Genomic DNA, 24404 nt, shown 5'->3' with positions numbered 1-24404 from the left:
AATGAGGACCGTTGGATGTGCGGCCCAGATGAATTGATCCCTAGGCTCCGAACACTAAGGTCTGAAGCGGATTCAATTTCCAAAATTACACCCATACTTAAAATAAATTTGCTATTAATATTTCACCAAAACGTTAAGTGTACGGTATGTACGATTTAGTGTTGTTTTGTAGAATATGAACTCTCACATGAATCTTAATAGTTAGTAAATTACACAATACTTCGATTTTTCGATAAATACCAATCACGGTTCTAAAAAACGCTAGGTGCTAGTCGGGCGGTGGGCTGGGGCACAACGCCTAAGTGGTTAGGCGGGTCTAAGCGAGGGTCTAGGTAGACTATGTGGATTTAGGTAAATTTATTATACATCATATAAATAATTGTTTGTATATACTTAAAAAATACATGATTTCATTGGGATACATAAACTGCAAAAATAGAATGACATGTAGATCATAAAATATTATAATATAATGAAAACATGGAGAACAAGTATATAATGTGTGCTCATCTAAGTATTTCACAAGTCTCTTAAAATTTATTGAAAAAAAATGCAAAATGAAAGTTATATAATTACTCTCTAAGTGAGAATCGCAACTTAGGCGAGTTTGGGCGGGCTCCCTCCTCTCACACTTTCCTTTCTATCTTTTTTTTTTTTAAATAAAAAAATTCAAAACAAGATATTTAAGTGACTTAATCGTAACCGTTTAAATAAGAGAATAATGAAGATGAGTGAGATTCGGAGGAGAGAGAAGCAATAAGGCAAAACATAAAATTTGATGTATGCATTTATGAGCACATGGCTTTTCTTTTGTTTCAACATCATCACGGTCCACGGACAATGTTGAGAGATTAGGGAGCGGGTTTTATATTATGAGACGATCTCTAATAAAACTCAATTCAGCCTTAATTTTATTTATTTATTATTTTCTTTTTTGTATTGTTTATTAGAGAAACGTGGAAGAACAGCATACATGCATCAACCTAGTATTCTGTCCCCAACACATGTGAACCTGATCCGATCTTTGATGAGCCAACAAAGTACTAATCTCCTGCAGGCTGCTGCATTAAAATCTAAATCACCAACTAAATCATTCTTTAAATACCATAGTCTGAAATATTGATAATATCGACGAAATATCGAGGATATATCAGTTTTTTCGAATCACGGATATTTCGGAACATATCCATGTACATATCGTACAAATATCGATAATATCGAAAAATATCGATTTTGATAATTTCGCTTACACTTCAGCAATATTTTGTCAAAATATCAGTGTAATATCGCTAAAATATCGAAAATATTGATGTAAAGGAGGAAAAAAAGAAAGAAAAAGAAGAAAAAAAAAGGGAAAAAAAAGAAGAAAAAAAAAAGGAAAAAAAGGGAAAAAAGGGAGGGAAAAAAAAACACAAAGGGGATTTGAACCCCTCCCATTTTACTCATCCAACACCGTAACCACCATATATCACTTTTATATGAGTGGCATATTAACAATTACATGCAAAATTATTTTGGAGATTTATCATTTGATGAATACTCTTCACAATAAACTTACTCTACACATAGAGATGATGAAGATAGTGAATATTTTGAACCTCACAGGAACTTTATGTGTTACTAAATCACTCATATATGCAATGTATAAAGTGTAAAATATTGTAGTAAATCATTATATATAAATGATTATGGTGTGTTTAATCTTTTTTTCATTAATTACTATATATTTTCTACACTCACAGTGTTTGCCAGCTCGCTGTATAATAAACTTAAATAAGTTAAATCCATCATGTAATGCATTTCCTTCTATTTTTTTTGATAAACTAATAGATAATTGACTAAATAAACATTCTCCAAAGTTTCAATAAAAATTTCCAAGTTTTTTTTACAATTTCCGTGGTTTTTATTCAATTTTTATCGATATCGATAATATCTCGAAATTTTCATGTTTTTGGACTACCGATATTTCCGATATCATCGATATTTTATACCATGTTAAATAATAACCTGCAACATTCAAATCTAGAGAACTTTAATGAAAAGATCCCGGTATTGTTTATTTTAATGAAAAACTATATTTTTACACTAAAAAGTCAATCATGGTACTATTCACTTTACCCTTTATTTTGTCTTTATCGTTAAAACTTAAAGTTTTCAAGCCATTTTCATTAGTTTTCCTTAAAATCTAAAACAGTCACCGCCTCTCCCTGCGCAAATTATCGATGCATAAGTTAGGCATCCTTATACGAAACAGTGGTCTTTTCAGATTGGTTATAGTGTGTCACTACCTCACACCTGTCATACACATTTGAGTAAGAAGGGTCTTAGCGTCTGGCCATTGCGACTCTGCACCTTCATGGGGAATTCAATTTCACCGGATCCATGTCGGAAATAGCGGGACACATTTTTTGTTTTTGCCATCCCGAGTACCCTTATTAACTAACGGGCCCAAACCAAACGAGTCCGGATTGGACCAACCATTTCTAGGTCCACTAACTTTCAAGAGAGGTGTGCCTTGGTCCCCAAGTCTTGTAGGCCTCGTTAATTACAGTGAACTAGTTCAGACTGGATTAGCTTCAAAAACTAAGCTTGATTGACTTGGCTTGGACTAAGCAAGATAAGAACAATGAAGTGTTTAGTACAGTTCGTGAGCCCAAATCTATTAAGCTCTGAGCTATTTGAAAACAATCACACTTTATATACAAGTTAGTTGTGCGACGTCACACAACTAATGGAAAAGAAAATGAACTAGGCCAAAAATTGTCAGGGGAAAAATTGAAAACTTAGTCAGTTATTTTAGTTGGGTTGGTTTGATATTGAGTTTTGCCTAACCATTAAATAAAATTGTTTGAATTCTTTTGATTAAGATTCAAACTTCTGAAGCCTTTTTTACTAAAATCCTTAAATTAAATTCACATTCTTTTGATTTAAGATGGGCCTTAGATTCTTTTGGGTCGAAGAACTGGGATAAGCGGACTTTCGGATTTGCAAATTTCTAAAACATCTTATCCAACAAAATAATTTAAAAAAATTTGGAGGATCTAAATAGCAAAGTCTCTTATATATATAGTGCCCCTCATAAATTCAGATTGTGACATTTTACCCTTTCTTGCTCAGCGCGAAAAATACCCAAATCCACAAAGTATATTATCCTCGACTTTGAAAATTCAAAGAAGCTTCCAATCTCTGCGTGGTTGAATTGAGAAACAATGGAAGAAGAGGAAGGAGGGAAGGTTAGGGTTTTGATAGAGACGGCGACGATCTCGACCGAACCGGATGTCGACCCACGCCTCCTCAAGGCCATCAAGTCGGTTGTCCGATACTCCGATTCGGAGCTCCGACTCGCCGCTCGTATTCTCATGGATCTTATGAAGCGCGAACACTCTCAGGTCCTTTTGTGCATAGAAACTCTCTTTCTTCCGTAAAAATTCGAATCCTTATATTTAATTTCTCCGTTGCTGTTTGTAGTTTGTAGTGTATTTTTCTAGGGTTTATTTTCTAGCTTGTGTTTGGTTGCCGAGAAATTTTGAAAATTTGAAAGGGAAAATTCGATTTACCAATCAACATCTTGTTAAATTACGTATCCTTTTCATTTTTCTGAAATTATAGGAAATAATGGTAAAAAATTGGATAGTAAGCTGTTCAATTTGGTTAGAAATTGTTGTTTAATCTCTGTTTGTTTGGGTGGGTGTTAAAAGTTTAGGGATTCAGATTGGTACTATCAGTTGAATTAGGGGAGAGAGGTTTTTGATGAAATATATAAATTTTGCAGGTGCGCTACCTCACACTTCTTATCATTGATGAGCTTTTTATGAGATCAAAGCTATTTAGAACCCTTGTTGTGGAAAATTTGGATCAGTTATTGACTTTAAGTGTTGGATTTAGAATACATTTGTCACTCCCACCTCCGGCAAATGTTGCAACTGCTCTGCGTAAGAAGGCAATAGAGTTTTTGGAGAAGTGGAATTCTTCGTTTGGGGTTCACTATAAGCAGATTAGGTTAGGGTTTGATTACCTTAAGAACACCCTTAAGTATCAGTTCCCGAATCTACAAGAAACTGCGACTCGGCTTCAGCAGGAGAGAAGGGAAAGGGAGAGGAAGACAAGAAAGATCTTGTTGAAAAAGTTTGAGATTTTGGAAAAGAATTTTGTGTCAATTAAGGAAGAAATTCAATCTACCGTTGATGAGATTGGGGAGTGTTTAGAAATTGTACGCCCTAAAGAGGAAGGTGTGCCGTTTTGTCCATTAGATGAGGAAGATATCGAAGAGTTTCATTCTTATGAGTTCCGGCAGTTGCGCTTACAAGCATTGGAAGAAGGAGAAAAGCTTCATGAGAATAGTGAAAACAAAGTGGTTTTTGATGCCCTGCGGGAGCTTTACAAGATATTGGTAAAGCATTTGACTGCAGTGCAAGAATGGATCCTTGTTCTTGTAAAAGTTGAACTGACTGATAACAGATCCAGGGATTCATATTTGAAGGAGTTCATCGATATCCGGAATAATATTCAATCAGTGAAGAAGAAGTGTGAAGAATCGGGATGCAATCTTTCAAACATTGCAAAGCACGAGGAAGAAGATTTTTGGGAGGAAGGCAAGATCGAAACAACTGAGGGTGGGAATTTTAATCTTCCCAATAACAGAACTGGAGGTCTGGCTGTGGCATCAACATCCAAGGAGGTGCAAGGTAGCATTCCTAAACGCCATGATAAGGAGAGCGATGCCAATAAGAGGCTCAGTCATGAAGGTGGGGGAAGCAATTCAGACCCTCTGAGAAGTAAGCTTCTGGCTGAAGCTCCTGAGGTGAACTGGAGCAATCATTTGGCCAGTTGGGGTTCAAAGATGGATGTATTGGCTAACCATCGGGGGTTGGAGCTTGAAAGTCATTGGGGCAGGGTGGATCAGGATGCAGTTATTCCAGCAGAAAAGATTGCGGAATTAAATCTTCAGGCTACTGTGTACAAAGAAAAGCAGGTTGAAATTCAGCCATGCCGAGCACCATTAAGCAATGGAAAACTTTGTCCGAGAAGAGACTTGAGAATTTGCCCATTTCATGGACCTGTTATTCCCAGAGATGATGAGGGAAAGCCACTGAATCAGAACCCTCCAAAAGATGAGAAAGCTCCTGATTTAGGGACCAATTTAGTAGAGCAGTTAACGAAACAAGCCGTGCAGAATGTTCGTGAGAAAGATAAAGAGTTGGCAAGGAAGAGAGAAATAGATAAAAAGGCACTGAAGCGTGCCAAGCTTGCCAAAATAAGAGAACACAATGAAGCGGTTTTACGGGATTCTGCAATCGCTTCAACTTCTAAATCTGCATTTATTGGAGAAGATTGGGAGCCAAGTACTAGTAGGAACCCGTCATTCAGAAACAAAAAGAAAACCCTTGCCTCCATGCTGCAGAAGAAAGAGACACCAAAAGATAGATTAGCTCGGAGGATTTTGAATACACGAGCAAGTGCTGCAACTGTAAGACAACTTACATTGGGCGAGGATGCAAATTACCGAGAAGCCTTCCCGAATCAGTGGTAAATGGTCGCCCTATTTCTCTGCTTCTTGGCTAATTAAGAGGATTGTTACTGATTGATTTACATGCTTTTTGTAAATTGTTACACACATTTTCTTGACTTAAGCAATTAGGGACTTCCCCTAATTAGTGAATGATTAGGGAAGCTGTCTTTCGGCCGGTTTTGTAACATATGTTAATTTTCGGATTTGAATTCTTTCAAAATGTATGCATAAAAGGGAGGTTAATAAATAAGAAGTTTGATTTTATTTCATGTGTAATATCTGTTGTGGTTTGTTCTAAATGGACAGGATGACTTGTATAGCACGGCTGCACGGGCATACTGTCACGGTGACTGTCACATGCTAATAATACAAATATATATCGTAATTTCTCTTCATGTGTCCTTGTATTATTGGCACGTGAACGCCCATGCTATACAAGTTGCTCTCGATGAAAAGGTGTAGCAGCTTCCCGTGGCTGCTGCTGCATATCATAGACAATAACAGCTAATACAAGCATGTGTAAAGTGTGGCTTGTTCCAGTTTGGTTATGCTGTCTGCCGACAAGAATCAATGAATCATAACCAGACAGAAGGTACAGAATATTCGGCTTCACCTACTTTTTGGATAGTTACTTGTTATGGCGGCACAAAACAAAATGGTAGTAACGTTGAGGTCAAGTCATCCTTTTACGCCTTTGTTATTTATTTATTTATTTATTTTTTAATTTTGATCAACATTATGTATTTGTCTTCTCCCATGAAAATCATGTCTCGATTTTCGCTTGATCAAGTAATTTGAAATGTTATGTTGTCAGCCTATGTATTAACCGTTAATTAGGTAAATTGTGTATGATATTTAGTTAAGATTCCCTGTTTGACAACAAACATGTCAAACGGTACGGAAAGAGAAAATTCCTTTAGTTAAATAATTTCCAATTGATAAGTTTGATCTGATTACTTCATGAATGAGATAAAAATAAAAAGGCTTCCAAGCATGTGACCATGAATTTAGAAACGTTCAAGTCACCTTTGCAGCACTAACTCTTAATTTATGCGATAATATGAAGATATCATTGGCAAACAAAATTGTCACCAAGTTGTGTGTGTGTGTCACCGTGCAAGATACGTTGGATCTCTTAAAACTTAAACCCTAATTAAATTACATAATTGCTTCAATCAATTTTGAAACTAATGAGTATCCATGGTTTACAGTAGGATCCAATTCAACCTTGAATTGTTGGATATAAGTTTACAACATATTTGTGTTGTGAGCACCATTGGAGGAGTAATTCTTTTGTTCATGTTGGATATTTGAAAGTTTTTTTGTCGGAGATCACTGAAGTTGGTTGATAAGCCACATGGCGTTGCCCGTTGCTTTACTTTGTATGCTCTTCATGTTCGTCATTAAGCCAATGATGTTACTTATTGCTTTGCTCGTTATGCTTTTCACATTGACAATTCTTGCTTTTGGTTCGATGAACCTTTCGATTTTATTTTTCACTTGTTGTTTGAGGGTTGTAGTAGCTAATTGGCTGGCATGATTGGTTAGTATTTTGGCTGTTATTTTCACATTATTTGCTTGTATTTTCTATGGTCATAGTACACTTATATCTGTATTTATATATGACATGATAAATTCAATAGAGCTGCATTTCAACATCATTTCCAAGTCATTATAAAATTGTGAAAATGTCCACATTCCTTATTCAACAAGGTATCACTTTACAAACCATAATCAACTCATGCTTCAAAATTAATCACAAAACAATGTGTTACCAAATCTGCCATCATAACATCCATATGTAAAAAATTTTATATAAAAAATTATGCCTAATAACACAAACAAGTGTGCAACTTTTATAAGGATAAAATAGGACCCACAGTCGGCCAAAAAATTCAAAAAAAATGGAGCATTTTTGCTCACCACCATAAACTATAATGTATGCTCACCATACACCTAATCAATTAATACATGTTATTTCACTTAATCTTGATTAATTTCTTTTTCAAAATTGAAAAATTAACATTTAATGTGAAAGTTAATTAGAGTTAGTGAAATGACACCACATAAACCGGAGATTCATCCCCTTGTCTCCCTGCTCTTTTACTAAAAAGGCCGAACCTAATTAACAAGGCTTCTCATTTTATGATGATCGAGTTTTGACGTTACATAAAAGTTATTTTTTTGTGATTGAAAGATCACAAGTTCAATTCGAGTCATAAAAACAGCCCTTTTGCTAGTGATCTTTTACTACTCATCCAAAAAAAAAAAATCAGTTAAAACTTAAAACAAAACCCATAATTCCACATTAACAACAGCTAATTACCAAATCAGAAAAGTTAAAAATTAAGTTCCCTAAATTAACCTACCCTACTATTAAATCCCCTCGCTATTCTATTAACCTACCAATCATATCAAACCGCTACTCAAAAACCCTTAACTGAATATTAAACGGACACTTGATACCCGTCTGATCTTAATCAGACGGTTGATGTCATCTGGACGGTGACCCATCTCTTGTCTCTCTATCTGTAAAACCAACGAAGAAGAAGAAGCACACCTTTTTGTGGAAAAAGAATAAAAATTTTGGGTTTCTTATTACGCACATTGCAATCCAGGATTTTCCCTTTTTTTTTTACCCTTCCAATTTTTTATTCAATATTGTATAATTGTGTATTGGGGAATCATACCCATCAGTCAAAGAATCGAAAGATTTCATCTTTTTCCCAAATTTTGATTTTTTAAATTTTGGGTTTCCAAATTGTTGCTGTTTTTTTTTTGTCTCCATTGAAGAATGGAATCAGACATCATTGAAAGTTTTGCGTCTTTGGATTTGATTGACGATGACGAGATCCATAGCCGTCCGATTCACCAGTTTGTTTCAGTTCCGAAGGCGCACAGCAACACCGGCAGTAACATTCCCGGCACCACCAGCGTCCACGAGCTTCTTGAATGCCCTGTTTGTACCAATTCAATGTACCCTCCAATCCATCAGGTTCGCCCCTTCTTGCAATTTCCTCAATTGGTTTCCTTTTTTCTTTTGATCTTTGTTTTGCCTGTTTTGTTTTTTGAAGATTTTGAATTTTTGGGGTCAATGCTAGGGAATTATGATTTATTGAGTTTGATTAGTTTTTTTTTTTTTTTTTTTTTTTTGTGGGATTTAATTTTAAGGGGTGATTGTGTTTCTGGGTTTTGGTTGGTAGGTTTATTGGATTCTATTATTTAGAAGGTTAAAGATAATATTCAGTTTCTGAATTTGGTTATAAAGAAAAGAAAAATGAATCCTTGTTAATTAGGATTCTATTATTTGTTTAGGCAAACAACAATCGAAAATAATTCTGGTTTGGCTAGTAAGATTTTGAAACTTGCTTCACTTATAAGTGCTTTTCCGGAGTTCCTAGTAACAGGGAATACCAAAGAACAGAATCAGATTTCGTTCAAAATATTTTGTCTACGTGATACTTCCTGGAGTTGGTGAATATGCTAGTTTGGACATATTTATCAGTTAGTTTGTCAAGTGAAGCAGGCTGACAGGTGGGGAGCGGTAACACTACCACCAATTGATAGAGATGCTTTGGGTGCTTTATCTGTGTAAAGCTATCGTGCTTGAAATTGGGTACACCAAGTTCATGCTATTTATTCATTAATAGGGTTTAGGACAGAAATTTTATCTGTGTAAAGCTATCATGCTTGAAATTGGGTGCACCGATCCGTGCTATATATTCATTAATAGGGTTTAGGTCAGAAGTTTATTAGTTGTTTTGTTAGAGCACTTTGCTCTGCCTCACACACATACTCTTACATCTCTCATGGCTGTAGAGGCTATAGAGTCACATAACTTTATGCTGGGGGTGTAATGCATCGCACGGGCTTCATTTTAAGTGTTGGGGGTGTTGACATGTTTTGATGTTTATGTGGCTTAGTTCGGATGAGTAGACCTACCCCACCTACTCTGGAGCTTATTGAAATCAAGGGATACTCACTGAATCGCTATCCTTAGATTTATTTGGGATGGCTAAGCATGGGGATTCTTTTAATAATATGTAGCTGCTTGTAAAATTCATCTAGGATTAGTTGACCTTTATGGCTTATAAATTAAACTATTTGTTTCTGCAGTGTCACAATGGGCATACCCTTTGTTCCACCTGTAAAGCAAGGGTGCATAACCGGTGCCCAACTTGTAGACAGGAGCTTGGTGACATAAGGTGTCTAGCACTGGAGAAGGTTGCTGAATCGCTTGAACTGCCCTGCAAGTATTGCTCTCTAGGGTGCCCAGAGATATTTCCCTATTATAGTAAACTCAAACACGAGGCTGTCTGTAACTTCAGACCATACAACTGTCCATATGCTGGATCAGACTGCTCCACTGTTGGGGATATTCCATTCCTTGTTTCTCACCTCCGGGATGATCACAAGGTGGACATGCATTCCGGATGCACTTTTAATCATCGTTATGTAAAGTCTAATCCTCGTGAAGTAGAAAATGCCACATGGATGTTAACTGTAAGTACATACGTGTTTCTCCCTCTTTGTATAAAACTCGTGGCTGAATGAAAATTGCTTGGTTTGCTCACCTCACGTTAGATATTAGTAGGCAGAGGTTGCATAAATCAAGAAACCATCACTTTCACTATGGGGGCAATAAGTGAAGTTAATACTGGAATTGCATCATTAGCCATTGAGAATAAGACTTTGTTTAGTTTAACTTTCCCAATTAGAATATAAATACTTAATTGATTAGTTTAACTATCCCAATTAAAAGTGCATGAATTAGTTGATTGGTTTAACTTTCCCAGTTAATATGGGACGATAGGAATCATGGGACCTTTGATAGCAATACTTGAGATGGATCAACTGTGACTATATTGCAGATTGAAGATGTAGGCTTTGGTTTTTGTTATGGTAGCAAACTAATTGTCTTATTTTTCATCCTTGATAGGTCTTCCACTGTTTTGGTCAGTATTTCTGTCTACATTTTGAAGCCTTCCAGCTTGGTATGGCTCCTGTTTACATGGCATTTCTCCGGTTCATGGGGGATGAAGCAGAAGCTCGGAACTACAGCTACAGCCTGGAGGTTGGAGGAAATGGCCGAAAGCTGATTTGGGAGGGCAACCCAAGAAGCATAAGGGATAGCCACAAGAAGGTTAGAGACAGCCATGATGGCCTCATAATACAGCGCAACATGGCGCTTTTCTTCTCTGGTGGGGATAGGAAAGAGCTGAAGCTGCGGGTCACAGGACGAATATTGAAGGAACAGCAGAACCCAGAAGGTGGGACCTGCATACCTCTCTGTAGCTAGCCTGGTTGGATATCTCTTTCCCTCATTTGTGTGCTAAATATTATCTTAATGTTATTAGTGAATTTAGATTTTAAGGATTCTTTTATTGGATTATAACGTTTCAATGCTGGAGGCTTTGTACTTAGTCTGTTAAGCTTCCAGTTATCCTCTTAAAGCTGAAACACGAAACTGTTGTCTTGATGGAGTCTTGGTTAGAGTTTGATATTAGTATTAGATTAACAATCATGACAGCTGTCCATAATTTCTCAAAAACCAATTGAACTTTGCTCAATGGCATTATAGTCAAAGCACGGCTCATGCCGCCGTTGTTTAACTGGAGAGATAAGGAAGGGGGTGAGACAGACAGGTGTATCCTAGGGTAAAGCTTGTTAAGGTAAAACGAAGGGAAAATTATGATGATTAGAACCTTGACAGCTTTCACTTTAGTTCCTAAGTTATGAAACAATCCATTATGTCCCCTAGGCTTATAATTTTTTCTACGTTTCAGGGGCGAAAGTTTGTGAAGTACCGTGTACGATTGCAGTTCAAACTGACTGATAAGCAGTTGGTGAGACAGCTAGAGCTTGGGGTATCAGTTTATATACTTGGTAGGTATGTATCAATGCCTAAGATAGAAAAACCATAAGCTTTTATCCTATGATCTGCAAATACTCAACAGGGAAATTACTCCTTTGCTTGTCTTGGAATTACTTGACTTTATTTGATACACAAAGCTCAACGTTGAGTCAGATGAAACCTAAACAAAGTAGATCAGTGAGGAGTCATCGTTTCACTTTCAACCATCATGTTTGCTATGAGTTGGGGGCAAAAGCGGAGATAAGATACGTAATCTTTAAGTCTCTCCAGCACTCAATGTTGCATCCTTTGGGGTTGCCATTGCAGTCTTTGATGGCAAACGATCTCGAAGCTCAAATACCGTATGTTTCATCAGCAGCAGCGTTTGTTTAGTGCAGTTGATATAGGTCGATCGTCTCATGATCATCAGATGGTGTTGCTGTACAGTAGTGGATCGGACTGGGTTGGCCGGGGACTCCCTCTATTCCGAGATTGTTTTCCTTGCCATTTTGATGACTCTACGTGCTTCTTTTTCCGTGAGAGGTTGAGGGAAACAAGAAAAAGGAACTTGAAAATATATGTACGTCTGTGTGAGGTTGGAATTTGTTTCTTTTTGCTGGAAAACACTAGGCCTGAAATATAGATAGATCATAAACAATTCAGATTAGGTCACAGCTTTAACGATATTCGAACTTAATGTGTTTCCAAATTTCGATTTGTAGATACAAAAGGCTCACATTTCTCTTTACTTGTAAGGGAGAGATTTCAGATTCCGTTTTCCTGAATAGCGAGTGCGACACCAAATTATGACCTCCAATTGGATGTCATAGCCCAATTCCCACCCCCAATATAATGTGTTGGAGAGAAGAGCCAACACATGATACAAAAGTCTTCAAATCTCCATCCTTGAATTGGATCACAAACAAAACGACCACTCGATCTTGCAGCCACGGTTGTTGGCATCATCGTGGTCGTTGATGGGCAGTATTGCATGGTTGCAACGAAGGATCTAATCCCCATGTTATTATCCATGATCTCATGACTCATACATCGTTCGATTGGATCAAACGTCAGTAGCTTCTCTTTCCCCCACTAGATCAATCTGTGATCGTCACCTGATCGGCAGATGATGATGTTGATGCGAAGGCATTGGAGTAGATTGCGCTGTACCGTATCAGGCCATGTTTGCTGAGTACAGGCAAGATTTGGGAACCATTTGTGGAAGTAGCAAAGATCTGCCACGAAAGGCCAAACTTCATCTGCCGTTGGAACCAGGCAGTATTGTCCTTGAGAATTCATAGCCCAAGCGTTATCCGCACTCACCGGAAACTCCGGTCCCGTGAAATGAAACACAATATCCGGCGTTTTATCCACTTGAAACCGGCTATCATCGTAACAAACTATGGAAATCGGATAAGGCATTCACGATTACCTTCTCCAGCTCACAAAAAGCTTCAAATGCAAGCATATGGTATAAGTCCACGAAAACACCTCCATCTCCACCTGCGGTCATATTAAAAACTGAACTCGAAACATTTAGCATTGGGCCATCGACGCTAATGCCCTCTAAGCTTAAGATAGTACAGACCAAATTTCACGTTGCTGTTGTTGTAGGTGCCATTATTTTCGGATGAAATGCTATACGAGAGGTGGGGGTACGAAATCTGACAGACAAGTGAAGAAGGCTCTCTGCTAAGTCCCACAACTCCTGGTGGATGGTGGTATGGTTTCGACATTAGTTAATGTTACCACCTAATCCATCATGTTCAAGCATCATGGTCTCCCTGGCAATGTCTGTGTTTGCAGGATCAACTTTGTACCTCATGATGTAGCCTCCATAGTCTCTATCAATCAGTTCTCCATGCTCTCTATCGATCGGTGCGCTGATGCCTCGAAACCTTGGACTGGTGTCTCAGGAGAAGACTTGGACGACGGAGGTATGGTGATCAAATGAGGAGGGAGAATATCAGAGTTGAGGCCATGGTTGCTAGCCCTAGGGAGAATATCACAAAATTTACACCTGTAACCAGGGAGAATGTTTTTACGTAATTGGCAATCCTTTACATGTATTTCATCATCGTTAGTTGTCCATGTGGGCAGGAAAATTTGACGTTTTTGCATTGTGAGCGCTATATGCATAAATTTTACGAAAGAAACTTACATGCAACAAGATGTCATTGTGACGGTATTTCAAACTAATCATGTAAACACATAATAGTAAATGATAAACTTAAAATACTGATACAATATTATTCCCGGTATATTATATGTAGGTACTTAACTGCAACAACTTCTCCACATATGGCATAGTAATGTGTAGGGTGTATAAAAGGTAAAGTAAACATCATATTTGTTCACCAAAAACTTGCTATAAAGCTTTTGAAATCTCTAATTAAACGACATATGTTACATGTCGTTCTCCTTCCTGAACGACGTGTGACGATATGCTGAAAAACCTCTCCAAATTCTCCGCCAAAGCTCTGAATCCCTTCACTTTATGTAACCTCTCAATCTTCATCCATGGAGTTTCCCTCTCTTTCTTCACCTTTCCCATCCAAATTTCCCGCCAATTCTCCGAACAAGAAGACCCAATTTCGATACAACATTCCCACCTTCGATGTCTACAGAACCCCATCATTTTCCATCTATTTACTCTTCTGTAACAGCAGAAAAGTTTCGAGCTTTCGCGCAGTTCGGTGGGCTTACCAGCCGCAGAAACTCGCTGAGGAAGAAGATCACTGACGGCCCAAGGGTGAACCAGAATTCCATTCCTTTAACCCCAAGTTCTGAATTTCAGTTTTTGAATAGTAATGTTGTTGATTCTGAGAGTCAGTGTAGTAATTTGATTTCTGATGATAGTGTGAAAGAGAGTAAATTTGGTAATGGGGTTGTTGATGATAGTGTTGCTGAAACGGGTAATGCAGAAGAATCGAATTCGAAGCGTCTTGGTGATTCGGTTTTGTTGAGTAAATTGGAGGGTTGGATGGACAAGTATAGGAGGGATACTGAGTACTGGGGCATTGGTTCGGGTCATATTTTCACTGTTGTGCAAGATTCTGATGGTAGTGTGAAGGCGGTTTCGGTTAATGAGGATGAAATCTTGAGGAGAAGCCGAGTTGAGTGAGGGGAACTGGAGGGCTCGGTGGAGATGAACTTGAAATTTTTGCAGGCGGAGAGTTTAGCTAGAGAGATGGAAAGAGGGAACAATGGGATTCCGAGGAATAGTTCCATAGCCAAGTTCGTTAATGAGGGTGAGGGTCTTGTGAAGGCGATTCAGGGTTTTACTCTTGGATCGGAGTTGATACCAAAGCTATCTCGAGTTGGGAGATTGGTGTTGTATGGTTTCATTGCGTTGTGGGCATTGAAGAAGTTATTCACTTTTGGAAATAAAGAAGAGCGATACTCGGAATTGGAGAAGGAAATGATGAGGAGAAAGATCAAAGCAAGAAAGGAGAAAGAGATGTTAGAACCGAGCAGTGTGGAAGTTGTTCAAGCAGCTCCGGAACTGCCACTGGGTTCCTTTAAAAAGCCTAGCCTTGAGAAGCAACAACTTATGAAAGTTATTGGGAGAGGAAAATCTTCAAATGGTAACCTGGCTCTACAAGTTTCTCCAAGTTCCATGATCACTGCTGAGTATACAGATTTTGATGATAAAGTTCAGGAATCAGAAATATGGCCAGGCAAGCACGAGAAATTGAGAGCAGGGATAGGGACAGAAACAATATTCAGACTCTGAATGATGAAATTTCAGATGAAACTGTAAATGAAATTTCGGATGAAACAGAAGCTGTCAAACGGCATGGAGACGAGCAAGAAAATATTCTACCCAACCTTGTAAATGGAGATTTCAGGCAAAGTGAGGGTAGTGATGATACTTCTTCTAGTAAAAAGTTAGACTTTGTTGAGGATGGGAATAATCAAACTTCTAGTATTTCAAATATAGAGGTTTCAGATGATCGGGAAAGCACTAACCAGGATGTAACAAAGTCTGAACAGAATTTACACTTACCAGACAATGCTCCTTTTAGGGAGTCCAGAAAGTCCAGCAATGGTTCCCTGCAAGTAAAACCAAGGTCAGTGAAAGAAGCTAGGGAGTATCTTTCTACAAAAGATGACAAAACAAAGCTAAATGAAGAGCTCCGGTTTGAACCTGTCCCTAGAAGTGATGTTCTTGGAAGGCTACAAAGTGCTAAAGACTTTGGTAACAATGGAAGCCAGGGAGAGTTCGTGGTCAGCAATGTTTTAGCTTCTGTGGTTCCAGATGAAACATCAGATCCTCCATCTACTGAAAATAGTAACAGTGATTCAATGATAGAATCATCTGTTAAATATGAGAAGTGGATGGAGGAAAACTTTAATGAATTTGAACCTATAGCTAAGAAGATTGGAGTTGGTTTTAGAGATAATTACATGGTTTCAAGAGGAAAAGCAGATGAAGAATCAATTATGAGTTCGGACATGACACAGCTTGGATCTAACGAAGAAGATGACAGTGAACTTGAATGGATGAAAGATGATAGTCTAAGGGAAATTGTCCTTCAAGTCCGAGACAATGAGTTGGCAGGAAGGGATCCGTTTCATATGATGGATGCTGAAGATAAGGATGCATTTTTTAAGGGTCTTGAGAAGAAAGTTGAGAAAGAGAGTACAAACCTGACGAAACTGCATGAGTTACTCCATTCGAACATTGAAAACCTCACTTATGGTGCAGGTAATTTTTCGACTCATACCTATTGCTCTAGTTTTCAGCATTGAGGAAGATATAGATGCTTTTGTTTTGATTTTGAAATTTTATGAATTCAGAAAGGGGTCATTTAATTGTATAGCATTCTAACCATGGTGAGATGTTTCAAGTTTTTACTGCAACCAGTTTGATCGGCCTCATAGGTTTTCTGATTGTAATTTACTTTTCTCTCTGTATTTGTTAGCTAAACCGGTTCCTTACATAACTAGATTCATTGACCGCTTGTCAGGCCAATTGTTTGTTAATATAATCTTTCTCTTGGACATGAAAATGGAGGGCTGTAGTCATTGTAGCTTTTAGGTTTAAATCCTGCCAACTAAATAGAAGATTAAATATGTGATTTTTTCTTGAATACACATATTTTGCTTGGACTAATATTTTGCTTTCCTAGTAGACGGTATCAGCATCTATGATCCACTAGAGAAAATTATACCCCGCTGGAAAGGTCCCCCATTAGAAAAGAGTCCTGAATTCTTGAATTATTTCCAAGAGCAGCGGAAGTCAATTTTTGCTGAGAATGATGGGACTTCGGTGAATAAAGACGAGCAGAACTTTCTTCAAAACTCAACAGGATCCCAATCCCATGAGAATATTGCTGCCACTCCCATAACCAATGACCCAAATAAGAAGGATATTAGAAGTTCAAAGACAATTATAGAAGGGAGCGATGGTTCTGTTAGGGCTGGAAAAAAATCAGGAAAGTAGTTTTGACAACACACAGAAAAATGGTCTCAGGGGTTTTTGGAATCCTACAACACGGAGACAGACCCAGAAATTAAATCCACTATGAGAGACATGGGGAAGGGTTTAGATCGATGGATCACTGAAAAAGAAATACAGGAAGCTGCTGATCTGATAGACAGAATGCCTGAAAAAAGTAAGGAATTCATGGAAAAGAAACTCAGCAAGCTTAAGAGAGATGGAATTGTTTGGGCCACAAGCTTTTGTGAGCAAATACCATGAATATGCAGAAGATAAGAAAGAAGATTACTTGTGGTGGTTCGATCTTCCTTATGTGCTGGTAAGCTAGATATGCACTTCGAGTTTTCTGCAATTTTTTTAAGCTTGATTTATGCTGTTAGTTCATTCCCTGATAGTTTCATCTTCTGAAAGTTGTTGTCTAACACACTATATTAAAGTTCCAGGAGGTCCTGAGTTTCAAACCTCTAATCCTTATTCCCAATATATTTGTCCACCTTGATTCTAAGCTTTATATAGATATTTTTACCGATACTCAACCAGTCGTTAATTCTCTTGTATTTTCCAGTGCATTGAGCTGTACACAGTTGATAATGAAGAACAAAGGATTGGATTTTATTCAGTGGAGATGGCTGCGGATCTTGAATTGGAACCAAAGCCATACCATGTGATTGCTTTCGAGGACAGTAATGATTGCAAAAATCTTGGTTATGTCATACAGGCTCAAATGGAAACACTTGGGAATGGCCATGCCTTTGTTGTTGCCCAGCAACCTAAGGTAAAGAATTAATTTGTTTTCAGTTCTGAATGTAATGTTTCTGGTAGATCATCATTCTTCAGTTGCAGCTATTGGAAATTTCCGTGCAATTCATACTTCATAGTCTTAGCAAATTATCTTCTCTCAAGAGAGGCCAACTTAGGTGGAACTGCGATTTGTGTTTTCAATATCACTCGGTTAACAGTACTTGTAATGTTTTTTCATTTTAAGTCGAGACTTGAGATCTAATGCTCTATAGTTTTCATATGTTCAATTGTACCCTTGCAATTGTTCAGTCTAATTTTTATTGATCTGTTGAGGTGGGTGACCGATTTATCTGAAGGTCCACTTATCTTCTCTCCAGGATGTTTTTCGAGAAGCCAAAACAAATGGCTTCAGTGTAACTGTCATTAGGAAAGGAGAGCTTCCGCTCAATGTGGACCAAACTTTGGAAGAAGTAGAGGAACAGATCAGTGAGATTGGGAGCAAAATCTACCATGATAGGATCATGCGGGAGCGCTCTATGGATATAAGCTCGTTGATGAAGGGTGTATTTGGGTTCAGCGGCAGACCTATTATGAAGTAATTTCTTAACTCTAATAAAGTTGTTTCCATACAATACTTACCGGGTCCATGGGACACGATTTCATTGTATTCTGTTTTGAAGTGGTCACATTTTTGTATCCTGGCTGTCTTGATGGCAGAAAAAGACCAACACAAACAATGAAGAGTGCAATTGGTTTCAGTGGCAAGCCCGCTAAGAAGTCCTTCATTCTGATGGGGTTGTTTCCATGCAATACTGAACAAGCAGAGAACACCAAAGCATTGATTCGTGCTATTTTATATCATTGCATTTTATTTTGCGAGTATGAACATTTTCTTACATCTCTATATCTTTGATTGCAGAAAAAGATCAAAGAAAATGCTGAAGAAGCCCAGCAAGAAAGAAAGGTGATGCTTCATCATTTACATATTCCGAGAGACAACAGTACTCAACCATGAAAGAAGTTCATGGTAATGTCAAACTCCACATTCTTACTCTGGATGCACGCACAAACGCCTGACAAACTCTGTACAAGTAGCCGGAGCTCCATGACTTGGTGCCAAGCAATTACCTTTCAGGTTACCTTTTACCCAATTCACCGTTTCGCCCATTCTTATACCGGAGCAGAAGTTGCACTAGTAAAATGTACATGTTGCCCCTTCTTCTCACCCAAAGACTGGACATTTTAGTTCAGCTAGCTCTCAATCCCGACTCGGAGTGTCTCTATTGCAGAGGTGCAAAAGCTCTTATCTTTGACTCAGGAGGGCTTTCCACAGCATCGACTGATGCGGGCTCGGATCTGGTCACTTGCAGCAACACATCTTCGGAGCTGGTTCCTTAAAACATTAATTCCTATATTCCGTGTTAATTTGTGAATAAATATCCAACCTCATTGTATTTGGCCCTTTTATCTTACTGTAATTCCAGCTTAATTTATTTAACAAGCCGGAAAAAAGCATCGGCTTATTTTCGGGTTTCTCAAGGCTAGTTTGATATTGCTGTGCTTTTAAAAAAAAACTGTTTCTGCTGTGCTGTGAGAATAAACAGCTGTAAAATAAAGTAGTTGAGTGTTTGATAATTTTTTTATTTTATAAAAGTGCTTTTAAGTGTAAGAGTATTTGGTAAACTTTTATATAAAGATGATATGACTATGTCAAATGACAAAAATGAGTATGATATTAAATGTAAAATAAGAATAATTTTATTTATATTTGACAAAAAAATAAAGAATAATGATTTTATTTATTAATACTCTCTCTAGAGTCTTCCCCCTTTATTTTCTCCATCAACTAGACCTTTCCAAAAACCAAAAAAATCTCTCTAGAAGTCTCCTCCACTACCCCAATTTTCTCAGTTTTTATTTTTTTTGCTCCGGCTTCTTTTTTATTTTCATCTTCATGGATTCCGAAGGCACCAACGCCGAGACTATGTTGTCTTTGATGGGTTGTTCCTCAATCTGTCTCACTTGTCTCACTGCATTTTTCTTCCTCATTTTCTCTGTCTGGGCAATCTGGGCTCTCTCCTGTAAGCGGTGCAATCTGGGCAAGTCCGTGATGCCAAAATTGAATATGAATCCGAGTCTGGTTATTGTCGGAAAAGATGGTGCTGTTTCTCGGCGCGATTTTGTGACGTGGGAGTGAGAGAGGATGAATGAGAGATGGGTGAAAGGACAGAGACAGAAACGATGTCGTAGGGTATGGAATCCAAGGTCAATAACGATGATTGTTGAATCTAGGAGTGAACGGCGTTGTGGTGGAGTTGACGAGGACGATCTCCCAATTGAAGTCGGCGACATCTTCGAGTTGGTATTATGTGTACTTTATTTAATTGTTTAAGGCCATTTTGGGTATTTGAAAGTTTCATTAAAGGACTCAGCACCTCTTGCAAATTAGGTTTGCGCAGAAGCTATGAAGCAAAAAAAGCCGGTTTTTCAAAGCTAGCTTTTGCTGCTTCTGTTTTTTGGCTTTTTTTTTTCACCCAAAACTGTGAAAAAAAACTGAAATTGAAAGATTACCAAAACACAAAAAAGCTCCTAGCTTCTAGCTTTTTTGACACTCGCTTTTTTAAAAGCACCTAAGTACCAAACCAATACTCAGAATTCAACTTACAGGCTTATTTTCAAGTTTCTCAGAATTCAACTTACAGTGTTTAGTGCACCGGAGTTTTAACGGAGTAGATAAAAGTGATGAGCGTATATGATACGTTTCACTATAGCATTGGATTGTAGATTTTCCGCATCAACATGCAGATTTCCAACAAAATCAGAAAGCTCATTTAACTCATTAAAACCGAAATAGTTCTAATTGTATCATCCACCACCTGGCACGCAACTGTTAATGAAGCGCTAATCTCGTTTTATCCTTTTTTACAAAATTTATTTATTAAAAAAAAAAAAACCCAATGCCAACACGTTGCCATTTTCCTATTTTATTCTTAAACATTTATCAAAATATAAAATACTTGTCTCATCTCATATGAAACAAAAAAACATCCCAAACCTAACGAATGAAATTTCTGTCTTCAACACAAACGGATTAGAGATTGTCACGAAACGAACCACAAACTTGAGTACAAGTCAAACGAAACTGGATTTTGGTCTGCAATGAAAAGCACGAATACGAAAGGAACTGTGGTCTATAATGAGAAAACGGATGCGAAATTGAAGGTGTATGGGCAAACATATGTACGCTAATCACATGGTCATATACACGCTTTATATACCTATGTTCTCCACATGATTCAGCATCCCATTACGAAAGTGATCTTGCAATCTCTTCAAGGCGACGGTCCATAATTTGGGACACGGTCTCAAGAAAAGAATCTTCACTTGAATCCGGGAGCACAGAATCCTCTGCTTCTTGCACCATCTCCTCAATGATGGATTCCTTGTTCAGGGTTTTTCTGCACATTATGTTTCCTATAGCAAAGGGAGTGAACTGTCTCTCTGCCCCTTTCTTCAACAGCATGGTTGAAATGCGAAGTGTGCGGGCACATTTTCGGGGCATGTCCCATCCATGGAACTTCAAAATGGCAATATCTTCTTCTGCATCCAGTGATTTGATGTAATCGATGACCTCGTCAGCATAAGGCTTGCGTGCTTGTGGCCAATACAACCAGTCAAATGTAATGTCTTCAAACTGCGGGAACAAGATAATACACAAGAAATTAGTATTACAATATCAGAAAACAAAATGAAAATAAATCGCCTAGAGAATATCATGGCAATGAGCTGATGAATATAAGATGCGACAAACTTCATGAAAACGAGAAAAGAAACTCCAAACACAATAAAAACAATGACAACAAAGACAAATCACCGCCAGTTAATAAAAGTTGCAGCGAATGTACTTACTGTTTCAGGTAAGCAGTAGCCATGATCAATTGGAATCAGCACAGTCTGGCCATCTTCACCCTCTTTGCCCAGCAAAATGTTTCCAGCATGCCTGTCCGCATTTGCCAATCTGATATCTAAAACAGAAATCTTATGCACTTCCTCAGTTGGGAAAGCAGCAGGGCCCATGTCTTCGCAACTTCCACTATTCTCCATGAACTTCTGCAAGGACCCGATCTTAACAGTGGCATCCCCAGGATGGTTGAACACTTTATGGAAGCACTTGACAATAAATGTAGGGGGGACCCCAGCAAAGCCCTTTGCATTGCCAAAGGGCATGCGATATCCACCCATTGGATGATCCAAGAGGTAAGCTGCCACTTCCCTAAATGCTCCTTCTCCAACTCTTGTTCCCTTTTTCAATCCTTCACCATCCAATGACAATGGCAGCCCCCTCGGATTGTTTTGAGCCATAGGCTCCTCATCAATCGGCTTAAAAACAGATACATACTTTTGACCTGACGAGTCTAGCATAAAGTACGCTCCTCCTGTACCCTCCATGGACCTGATTGGATAACTCCCACTATCTAGTCCGACAGACGTGTCATGAACCATATCCCGAATCTGGGAAGGTAATTCAATCTTGCGGTTAACAATGACAGGCTCCAACAAAAATCCCCTGTCAGGAGGTTTTCTCAGCACAACTTCATAATCTCTCTTAAAGTCATGCTCATCATATTGTCGCGTCACATTATCTCCACCAACTTCATAATTTTTCCCATCATCCAACTGTGACGCCACAACTGACAATTCAAAGTTCTTCACAACTGGCCTGGCCCTAACTTTTGCAGACTTCCGGACCAACAGATGTAAGACAGCATCATTATGTTTACATATGTCATCAATAAGTCTCTGATCTTCAAGTAGTTTTCCATCATACACAACTTCTTGTTCTTCTAGATCAACAAACTCTTTACTCTTCTTTGCAATCTTTTGCTTCACATATCCAACATCTTGACCACGTTCCACGTGGAAGGTAAACTCTTTACCGCAAGTCGTTCGGACATTGATCTCTTGAAGGTCAGAAAGCCTAAGGACCAAATGTAGAATATTCCCATCAGTGACCCCGTATTCCCGGAGTATGGAATTGCTCCTAGCCAGCTCTCTACCTCCACAAACTAACTTTTGCTTCTTAGCAACAAACCCTTTATAGGTTTGTATCCTAAGCTTCACTGATTCAATAGAGTCCGATCCCAAAACACTCAGAGGAGTAGTTGACCCAGACACAGAGAGATATATCAATATCGATTCATCCGAAGACATACACGATTGGGGAAACGCGGGCTCACTGTGAACCGGAGTAAGAGCAGCAATAACGGCCGACGACATTATGCTCTTAATTCTAAATTTTCCAAGAAAGTCAAAGAGCTCTTCAAATCAATGCAGAACTTTCAAACCCTACAAAAACTATACACATATTTACAAGAATGCAGCCACATCTAACCCTAAATTGACCACCCGATCGATACCCAGATGATCAAACAAACCCTAGATTCAATTTTCTCAAACCATACAGCAAAAGGAACAAACTTGAATACCCTCCTCCCCTCCAAACGGGAAGGGAAAAAGTACCCACGGATCCAACCCCTATAAATCCATCACCTGCAAACCAAAATTACAAATCCCAAGTAAAAATCCAAGAACCCACAAACCAATCGGCAAAACAAAAACCCTAGAAATCGGACCCAACAAAATACCAAAAAAAAAGGGGTAAATGAACAACAAAGATGGATCACGATTCTTAGCAAGAAGGAAGAACCGGAAAGCAGGGAGTGACCGAGAAGAATTCAGCTCGATTGGCGATTTGTCGTGTAGCAGCTAGGGTCTGTAAAACCGAGGGAAAATGGGAGAGAGGAAAGGGAAGGAAGACGCGTGTAGCAGCCTGTGAGATGTGAGGAGTTGGATTTTGACGACGAATAATGACTTTATCAAAGTGCCCTGGGAATGTTCGCAGAAGCATTACGACAGAACAGATGGTTGCAGTGCTCACCAAGTTAAAATCCCTTTCACTTGCGTGGCTTGCCCAATTAGGGACGGCCACGTGTATTACACCTGATTAATCGGTGAATGAGTTTGGAAATGGATTCTCTCCTCAGCATTTGCTCACGATCCTACTGACCCATACACAAGGACCATTAGATGAAAATCTAACGGCTACAAATATGAGAATTTTTTTAAAGTTATAATAATTGTAGCCGTTGGATTTTCAATCAACGGCCCTTATATGTGGGTCAGTATGATCCTGAGCATCTGCTCAGGAGAGAATCCATTTCCAATGAGTTTGTTTGAAAATAACCATAAATGACAGGGTAAAAAAAAAAAATTATATTCACACTTATTTTTGTCTCTTATATATTTTTATTAATTTTAATCATTTATTCTCTTTAATTTATTTGATTCAATAGTCGAAAATTAAAAAATTATATAAAGTAAAAATAAGTTATCATTTTTGTTGAACTTGAATATAAGAAAGTCAGATTTCAAATTCAAACGTTTAGTGATTGGTAGGGTCCTATTGCCACATTATTTGAAATTTGAAATACAAAGTTGCCCTATTTTACCAGAAACAATAGAAAATAAAAATTTGGATGACCTAATCCCCCCGCTGGCTGGCACTGAGGAGAGGCCACCAATCCATGACTCGCAATTATTTGAGAAAAGAATTGAGTTGTTTTATTATTTTTTCCCCGGAAGCTTTTAGAGAATTAGAATAATAATTAGCTTTAGAGATCATGTTAGTGACTGATGAGGTGATGTCAGTAGAAGGGATCATCCATGACATTCGGGTCCATGTGTTGGAAAATATTAGTATTTTGGTTTATTTGAATGTTTGGTTTTATGGGCTTATTCCGTTAGAATTAGGTTTTGTTAGAAATTAAAGTTAGTTTATTATAAATAGGATGCTT

At 38.2% G+C, this 24404-nt stretch overlaps 4 protein-coding genes across 8 annotated transcripts; 3 read left to right on the top strand and 1 right to left on the bottom strand.

Moving 5' to 3' along the window:
* Positions 1-3089: 3089 nt before the first annotated feature.
* LOC103439324 (UV-stimulated scaffold protein A homolog) lies at positions 3090-5773 on the top strand. 2 transcript variants are annotated; one of them, XM_008377870.4, is made up of 2 exons: positions 3090-3389; positions 3773-5773. In XM_008377870.4, the coding sequence occupies exons 1-2, from the start codon at positions 3210-3212 to the stop codon at positions 5528-5530; spliced, it is 1938 nt and encodes a 645-aa protein (XP_008376092.1). In that variant the 5' UTR covers positions 3090-3209; the 3' UTR covers positions 5531-5773. The 2 variants fall into 2 exon arrangements, with proteins under 2 accessions (XP_008376092.1, XP_070680889.1); XM_070824788.1 differs by having other exon boundaries at positions 3103-3421.
* A 2225-nt stretch (positions 5774-7998) lies between these two features.
* LOC103439323 (E3 ubiquitin-protein ligase SINAT3) lies at positions 7999-11494 on the top strand. 3 transcript variants are annotated; one of them, XM_070824786.1, is made up of 4 exons: positions 7999-8504; positions 9626-10012; positions 10449-10779; positions 11296-11494. In XM_070824786.1, exons 1-4 carry the CDS (start codon positions 8304-8306, stop codon positions 11343-11345), a joined length of 969 nt encoding a protein of 322 aa, XP_070680887.1. In that variant the 5' UTR covers positions 7999-8303; the 3' UTR covers positions 11346-11494. The 3 variants fall into 3 exon arrangements, with proteins under 3 accessions (XP_070680887.1, XP_028961583.2, XP_070680888.1); XM_029105750.2 differs by having other exon boundaries at positions 10449-10812; XM_070824787.1 differs by lacking the exon at positions 9626-10012 and having other exon boundaries at positions 8077-8504.
* A 2341-nt stretch (positions 11495-13835) lies between these two features.
* LOC103439352 (uncharacterized) lies at positions 13836-18691 on the top strand. Its single transcript, XM_029105749.2, is given in 7 exon segments — positions 13836-15025; positions 15028-16074; positions 16502-17018; positions 17020-17128; positions 17375-17584; positions 17928-18145; positions 18268-18691. Coding segments are annotated over 7 exon segments (3342 nt in total). The 5' UTR covers positions 13836-13980; the 3' UTR covers positions 18464-18691.
* A 1906-nt stretch (positions 18692-20597) lies between these two features.
* Positions 20598-23471, bottom strand: LOC103439321 (phosphatidylinositol 4-kinase gamma 4). Of its 2 annotated transcripts, XM_070824785.1 has the most exons (3): positions 23196-23466; positions 21460-23100; positions 20598-21244 (listed from the first exon to the last, which is right to left on the bottom strand). In XM_070824785.1, exons 2-3 carry the CDS (start codon positions 22825-22827, stop codon positions 20858-20860), a joined length of 1755 nt encoding a protein of 584 aa, XP_070680886.1. In that variant the 5' UTR covers positions 22828-23100; positions 23196-23466; the 3' UTR covers positions 20598-20857. The 2 variants fall into 2 exon arrangements, with proteins under 2 accessions (XP_070680886.1, XP_028961581.2); XM_029105748.2 differs by having other exon boundaries at positions 21460-23471.
* Positions 23472-24404: the final 933 nt, after the last annotated feature.

The sequence above is a fragment of the Malus domestica genome, chromosome 07 (assembly GCF_042453785.1).
Source record: "Malus domestica chromosome 07, GDT2T_hap1".
Taxonomy (NCBI): domain Eukaryota; kingdom Viridiplantae; phylum Streptophyta; class Magnoliopsida; order Rosales; family Rosaceae; genus Malus; species Malus domestica.
The sequence above is the reverse complement of the archived record's forward strand: the minus strand, read 5'-3'. Positions and strand labels throughout refer to the sequence as shown.

What these genes read in the sequence shown, in the direction of transcription:
- LOC103439323 (XM_070824786.1), top strand. Translation starts at nt 8,304, where the DNA reads ATGGAATCAGACATCATTGAAAGTTTTGCGTCTTTGGATTTGATTGAC. An exon ending in TGTACCCTCCAATCCATCAG is followed by an intron (nt 8,505 to 9,625) that starts GTTCGCCCCTTC and finishes TTGTTTCTGCAG; the next exon opens with TGTCACAATGGGCATACCCT. An exon ending in GGAACAGCAGAACCCAGAAG is followed by an intron (nt 10,780 to 11,295) that starts GTGGGACCTGCA and finishes TCTACGTTTCAG; the next exon opens with GGGCGAAAGTTTGTGAAGTA.
- LOC103439321 (XM_029105748.2), bottom strand. Translation starts at nt 22,827, where the DNA reads ATGTCGTCGGCCGTTATTGCTGCTCTTACTCCGGTTCACAGTGAGCCC. An exon ending in GCTACTGCTTACCTGAAACA is followed by an intron (nt 21,245 to 21,459) that starts GTAAGTACATTC and finishes TTGTTCCCGCAG; the next exon opens with TTTGAAGACATTACATTTGA.
- LOC103439324 (XM_008377870.4), top strand. Translation starts at nt 3,210, where the DNA reads ATGGAAGAAGAGGAAGGAGGGAAGGTTAGGGTTTTGATAGAGACGGCG. An exon ending in TGAAGCGCGAACACTCTCAG is followed by an intron (nt 3,390 to 3,772) that starts GTCCTTTTGTGC and finishes TAAATTTTGCAG; the next exon opens with GTGCGCTACCTCACACTTCT.